At 37.6% G+C, this 7,576-nt stretch overlaps 1 protein-coding gene across 1 annotated transcript; it reads right to left on the minus strand.

The window, feature by feature from the left end:
* Positions 1-214: 214 nt before the first annotated feature.
* Positions 215-4,752, minus strand: cnga1a (cyclic nucleotide gated channel subunit alpha 1a). The gene is made up of 4 exons (XM_087786180.1): positions 4,724-4,752; positions 3,210-3,316; positions 2,513-3,123; positions 215-973 (listed from the first exon to the last, which is right to left on the minus strand). The coding sequence occupies exons 1-4, from the start codon at positions 4,750-4,752 to the stop codon at positions 215-217; spliced, it is 1,506 nt and encodes a 501-aa protein (XP_087642306.1).
* Positions 4,753-7,576: the final 2,824 nt, after the last annotated feature.

The raw sequence follows: 7,576 nt of genomic DNA on the forward strand, positions 1-7,576 counted from the left end.
TCAAAATATAGTCTACCCAGAGGAGTACAATTTTATTCTTTTAAATATATATTGACAAGATAAATCACATTGTTAGGAAAAGCTTTTTCAGGCAATGTATTATTATTAAGTTTAAAATACAATTAATGTCTAATTCATCACATTGGAATTTTAGTTAAAACTAGGAAAGTGAAGATGTTTTAAGTATCCTTGTCATCTTCTTTTGTCCCTTCATCTAGGTCTGTTGCTCCGCCTCTTCCTCTATCATGCATTCCAGGTCATCGATACGGTGATTAAGAGCCTGGTCCGCATCCTGATAGTTCCCCAGAATCTTCTTTAGCTTGACCTGCATCATGTCCATGGTGCCGTACAACTTGTTGACCTTCTCCTCCAGCTCTTTGGCCTCCGGCATGATGTTCGCTGGGTCCAAATCAATCAGACCGTCTTTCAAGAGAATTTCTCGTCCCTTATCTTCCAGCATGCCTTTGGCTTCAGGGTACTCCTGCAGCGACTCCATCAGGTCGTCTTTGGACAAGCAGAAGAGGTCGGAGTAGCCGATGCTGCGGATGTTCGCCGTCCGCCTGTTGCCCGCTTTGCTACCTTTGATATTCAAAATGCTGATTTCCCCAAAATAGCTCCCACTCCCCAGAACGACGAACTGTGTCACTCCGTCGTCCGCCACGACCGCAAGCTTTCCGTCTTTGATGATGTACATCTCGCGACCGATGTCGCCTTTCTTGCAGATGTAGTCCCCGGGACTGAAGATTTGGGGTCGCAGCTTGAGCACGAGCTCGATCAGAAGCCCCGCCTCGCAGTCGGCGAAGATGCGCACTTTCTTCAGGGTGTCCATGTGCACTTGAATGGCGATCTCAGCCTTGAGTTTGTCCGGGAGGTAGCGCAGTACTTCTCGCTCGTCCTGAGCCCTGCCGCTGTTCCAGAGGTAGTCGAACCACTTGATGACACGCAGCTCCAGATCATGGCTGACCTTTCGAACCTAAAAATCAAGAAAATTACATCTTGAACAGCTTGTCCTTTGCAGAGAGAAACGTGTCACGTTTTGATTAATGCACCAAAAAGCTGTCGCAATTTTATCGAGAGGCAGTCATTTGGAGAAACTATGCAACACATTTGTATGTGCATGAAGAATGTTGATAAATAATTCTGATGTTATTTTCCCAATAAGCAGATATATAAGCTGTGTTGGTTCCCCACAAATTGTCATGAAAAATGCCCAATTTAGGTTAATATTGAGTATCCTGCTAAAGTCTTCAGGATTACCAGCACTTGCAATGCTTGGTAGCTGGGATGCCTAAGCAGGGGGAAGACAAAGGAGCAGATCTGATCTGACCAGATCTGGATAAACCCTAATTTGGTTATTAAAATTCAATTTCAATACTGGAATAACACGACAGCCTTGATTCAAATCTGTTAGGAACAGCCTGTTATGACTTGTTCATCTCTGGCTGACATATTCTAAGAAATCCCGATAATATTAGAAGGACCATTTTATATATATATATATATAGAATAAGTATGTTCAAATTAAAAAAAAACTCACAAGTCAAGCATCACAAACTACGCACAAGTTTCCAAACAGCAGAATAAATTGAATTAAAAGATTCTAGAGCATCATTATTCTGCATTACACATCCACAAATCGGGTTACACATTTGTAAATCTAGCTATGAATTTGTACAGAATCACGTATACATTTGCAAATCCTTTCGCGCATTTACAATGCTTTAGCAACAGTAATAGCCCCATACTTAATAATCAAGACTTAAAGATAAAATGCCAAATTTATAGTGTCCTTATTATTTTGCAGTTCATTTTTTGTCTTCAATGCATGAATAAATTCTTAAAAATGTCTCTTAATATAAGTAATATTCTGTTTAGACAATTCATATATATATATATATATATATATATATATATATATATATATATATAATTACCTATCAATAGAAACCAGACAACGGTAACTGGAAGAAAAGCTGACTAAGTTTATTCCCTTATTTTTGTTATGATGTAATTTTCCCTGAAAACCACATTTTTGAAAACATACTTTCCAAATATATTAAATAAAATAATCAGGTCAGACGTTGGAAGCCATGCAGACACCGCTTCAAAAGTACAAGTTAGGCACCAGTATCGGATAAGACTTATACCATTAGTTCCAAAAAACGTTTTGGAAATGTGAGCTACTCCAAGGGTACTGTGTAACCTGAAGTAATACCATATGCTTGTTACACACTTCTGAAATAACTTCATATATAATTATGGGTAATAAATGATTCTAATGCAAATGAATCACATCATTGTATCTTCAATAATTACAAATGGGACAAGAAAGGAAACACAAAATGTATCATAATAGAAAAACAACAGGCCCAAGGACTACCTCGTTGATGCCGGGCGGGCACCATATGGGTGACCCCCCCATATCTAACAATCAAATCGAAAAAACGATACAATTATATTTTAATCAATGATCCTACAACATAGAATGAAAGAATCGTGATGGATTTTCTACCTGCATGTACTGCTTGATGTTGTCTATCCGTGACTGAAACTGAGCTTGGGCGGCGTTCATGTTGGATATCATGGTCGCGATGTTCCCCACAATGGTGGCAAAGATGAGAACGCCCACGAGAAAGTCGGCCACGTGGAAGAAAAACTCAGAGTCCAGCGCCGGCGGCGGAGTTTCTCCGATGGTGGTGAGGGTCAGCGTGGACCAGTAGAGGCTGAAAGCGTACTTCCTCATCGGCTTACCATACTCTGGTTCCTCCGGATCATCCAACGCCGGGTAAACCCAGTCGTCTGCCCCAAAACCGATGGACTTGGAGAAGGAGAAGTAAAAGCAGGCGTTCCAATGGATGATGATGAGGATGTACATGATCAAGTTTGCGATACGAAAGATGTTCGGGTAGTTGGTTTTAGTCTCGGTCCTGGTGAAGAACTCCATCATGCGCCCGATCCTTAGCAGCTTGTTCATCCTGATCTCTGGGTAGTCCAGACCAAAATAGAGGTATAGGATGTCTGTGGGCAACATGGAGACAGCATCCAGCTTAAACTGAAAGCTGTTGGTGTAGCACTCCCGCAGGAGCTTTTCATCCTTCACCATTAATCCTTGCTCAAGATAACCTGAGAGAAAAAATAAATCACTTGGTATCCATCGAGGGTCTAACAGGTATTTTGCTGTTAGAAGCTGAACATAAGTGGTTGAATACCTGTTCTGGTCCTGACCACCATGTCGGCCACATAGGTCAGATCTGATGCCAGGTCAAAGACGATCCAGTAAACGAGGTAATTGTGCTGGAGCTCCTCAAAACAAGCCCTGATAAGAGAAGCACATGAAAACCATGAGAATCCAAAGTGTACTAGTGAGTCATTGCAACACACCTGGACAAAAAAAAGGTTTTAAAAAATGTGCGGAAGTGATTCTGGTTTAAAAACTTCTTTTCAGTTTTTCAAAATAAATATGTATTCATAAAAAATATGTATGTATTTGTCCTATGTTATTTATCTAAAATAAATACATATATTATCTGATGTTTCATGCATGTTCACATTTTTTTTTATTTTAAATTAAAATAATTACGTTTTCAAAAATGTTGATAATGTCATGTAACATCCTTTTTTACTGCATATCTTTTATATTAACGTTTTTTTTCTTCTTTACCATTCTGTTTTAGGTGAACAGCCCTTTATGTGTAAGGAAATTAAATATGTCCTCATCGAACGCTTGGCTTTGTTGTCTTAGACTCTAAACTACCAGTTCAATGAAACCTACCATCGTTTTTAAAGTCAACAGCGCCATCTACTGAGCTCAATAAATGAGGACAATGCTTCATTAAGCTTCAATACTACTTGTCAGTATTAGTAGGTTCACGTGATTCAACCGTTTAGTAACTGACCCAGAAAAGAGGAACAGCAATGTAAAAAAAAAAAAATAATAATAATGGTTGAACATTTGTTTCATTGGACTTTGAATAATAATAATTTCTAACACTAAATTTTATCATCACAACAGACTTCATCAAGTTTAGAGCCCTGTTGCATTAATACATTTACTGTCAAAAAAATTCCGTTTAAGATTAAATTTACTGCAAAGAATTCAGTGTAAACATCCTTTACAATTTATTTCTTTTATTTACAATGAATTGTCTAAACAGAATATTACTTATATTTAATTAAGATACATTTTTAAGACATAATGTATTCATGCATTGAAGACAAAAAATGAACTGCAAAATAATAAGGACACTATAAATTTTGGCATTTTATCAAATTTACAAAAAAACGGGTTTCACGTTCGTAGATCGAGTTATGCATTTGTGTATCACTGTAAAGATACAGGTATATATTTGTAAATCCTTTCAAGTATTTACAAAGCTTAAGCAACAGTAATAGCCCCATATTAATGCTGTACGAATTCAGTTTGAAATTCATATTCAAAGACTGACATTAACTTCCATTATTTCTTGAGCACAACTTAGCAACTTTTTTACAAGGAAACATGTCCACTGGAGTCATGTGTCTTTCTCCTGCCTTGAATAAAACTTGAGGGTTCTAATTAAACTCGGGGAATATTCTGGCGAGCACTCACTCAACCCAGCAACATAAAAGCTCCGTCTAATGGCAACATAATTCTACCTGACATCCAACTACAAATTACTGGCGCTTCAATCAAAGCCTTTCATTTGTTTCTTTCGTAGGAACTGCTTGAAATGAATTGACTCACCTGGCGATGATCATGGTCCAGTTGTACATGACTGGTATTGTGATGATAAACAACCAGTTGTAATACAAATTCCCCGCAGGATTGATGACGAAAAACTCTTTAGGCCTGTGACAAAGTAGAATTTGTATTTGTCAGCCTTGTAAACAGGGTAATCGTGTCAATCATTTTCTTACTTTTTTGCCTCCTTCTCTTTCTCCATGGTTTTTCCTCAACGATACTTTCTGTTGGTCAACGACTGTGAAGATGAAAAAATTGTCAACTGCAGCTATTTTTCGACTTGGAAAACCAATCCTGTCTTTTATCTCATCAAACATTATTTTCTTCCTCTCCTCAGAATAGAAGTAATTTACATTATAATGGCGCTTTATTCAACAATAAGCTAAACGGAGTCATCTTTTTTCGGGATTTTAATTGGACTCACTCAGTTCAGATATAAAGGATTTGATGGCAGACACAAGTTTTACTAATTAACTTCACCTTTTTCGTTCGCTTTCATGCATTTTTTATTCTTTAATTTCACTCTGAGTGACAGCAGGAAACATAAATCAACTTCAGATTTGCCCTTTTTTGAAGGTGTGAATTAATTAATTGGAGGTGTTTAACAGAAATTTGCATTAGTGAGATAATTAAATACTAAAATGGTTAATTAACCATCACTTCACTATGTCCTCATTAGAAGTGGTAGAGAGTAAAACAAACACTTTAATATATATAGATAGTAATTGACTGTAACAAGAACTTATGTCTATAAAATGACGATGCATAAAACTATAGAATAAGATCCGTTTTTGTTTGATTATACAGAATTTTGTGAAGTATGAAGGAAAAGATCTTGGGTCGTCATTACTTTTCTAGATATTAATAATGGCATAATACCCCTCTCAGGGTCAAATTGACCCGAAAGCCTGAAAAACACATTTGTTTTCGGGCCTCTGGGTCAAGGTGACACAAGGGTGTATCATTGTATTTACAGTATACCAGACAGCACAATAACCATAATTTAAAATATTACATTGCTTTAAAAAAAAAGAAGAAAAATACTAGAAAATACAAGAAGATCGAGTCCCTCCAACCTTTTCGGAGTCGACCAGGAAGAATTCAGATAAGGTGTTCCAGCCAAGGATTAATGGTTCTACTTCAAATCTCTCCTGAATGACTGAGCTCCTCACCGTTTGTAAAATCTTGTATCCACGTTCTTGTTCTTTGGGTCACGAAGTCAAGGACCATAGAAGAGAGTAGGAACACTGGTAAATGAAGAGCTTTGTCTTTTGGCTCAGCTCTTTATCGCATGACTAAGGATGTTTTTTTCCCTCACTCGTGAGCAAGACCCCAAGTTACTTGAATTCCTCCACTAGGAGAAGAATCTTTTCTCCCACCGTGTCTTGAAAACGTAAAATACTGTATATTAATTGCAATATCGACTGCTATGCATGCTGGGAATGCCCTTTGACGTCGATCCCAGTACAAAGTATCTGATCTGACAATCATTAGACATGGAGCTCATTCAGTATTCCACGAGTTACGGTTCAACCACGACTTACTTGAGATGAATCTGGAGTGAAGTAAGAGTCAATCGATCTTTCTAATGAGTGAAGTAGAGCGGCATCTATACTAAACAGGTTACATGAAGACTCGATCAGAAATGTCTGTCAGGGAGAAGAGGACAACCCTCTCAGGTTGATGACCACTTAAGCCACTGCATTCTTCATTTGCAGTCGCTGTACTCTGGAGATAAATTGGATTTTTGCCGCTCGCGATGTGATTTGAGGAGTTGTTTTAAAGGGCAAAAAAGTTTGACAAATGTATTGCTGAAACAATTGTCTTATCACAGACTATATATTTTTTAAAGGAAGTATAACAGATATTTAAAGACAGAGGCTTTTGACTGATCTGGTCATAGATCAAGACCGGAATAAAATAAAGTTGTTTTTGGCATTCCGTTTAAAGTGTTCCTGAATCCCGTCTTTGTCTTTTTAGTTATTTTATCTTTTGTTTTTATTGGTTTTAGGTTCAACCAAAATGTTTATACCCCATTGTATTTATTGTAAAATGACCATAATGTCTTGGTTTGTCTTGTTTTCGTCACATGATGAAAGTTTCTTTGATCAGAGAAATTATAGATTATAGAGGACCATGACAAGACCATGACAAGACCAAAACCAAGACCAAGACCAAGACCAAGACCAAGACCAAGACCAAGACCAAGACCAAGACCAAGACCAAGACCAAGACCAAGACCAAGACCAAGACCAAGACCAAGACCAAAACCAAGACCAAGACCAAGACCAAGACCAAAACCAAGACCAAGACCAAGACCATAACAAGACTAAAACAAGACCAAGACAACCAATCATTGGTCTTGAGAAGTATGACAGTTGTATGTGTTGTCTACCTTTCTTTAATCCTTGTGTGGCTTTTGGTCGCTGTGGCTAAAAACAAAAGTGTTTGAGTTATCCCTTGCATTTTCAGCTGCTAGGTCACCTTAACCAGAGGCCTTACAATTGTTTAAAAATATATATAAAATACGAGTGTGGGCTGAAATAGATTCAACAATGAAGTTTTTTTGAAATTGTCAGGATGAAGACAATACACCTAATTCTGAAATATAATTTGTAGGATTAGGAGATAAATAGACTTACCTTGTATCTTGTTACTGTGTCTTTAAGTCCATTTCTTAACTCTTATTATGCATAATTTCCATTGTTTCTTTAGAATAAAACTCCAACAACAATCACGAGAATTGTTGCATCAACTGTGTCATGTACTGACCCAGATAATAATTAGGATTAGGGCCGGATCTATTGAAGGCCGTCCACTGGATGCAAGACTGTTCGGTTTGGAAGAGCAGGGTTC

The sequence above is a fragment of the Callionymus lyra genome, chromosome 1 (genome assembly GCF_982586985.1).
Source record: "Callionymus lyra chromosome 1, fCalLyr1.hap1.1, whole genome shotgun sequence".
Lineage (NCBI taxonomy): Eukaryota > Metazoa > Chordata > Actinopteri > Syngnathiformes > Callionymidae > Callionymus > Callionymus lyra.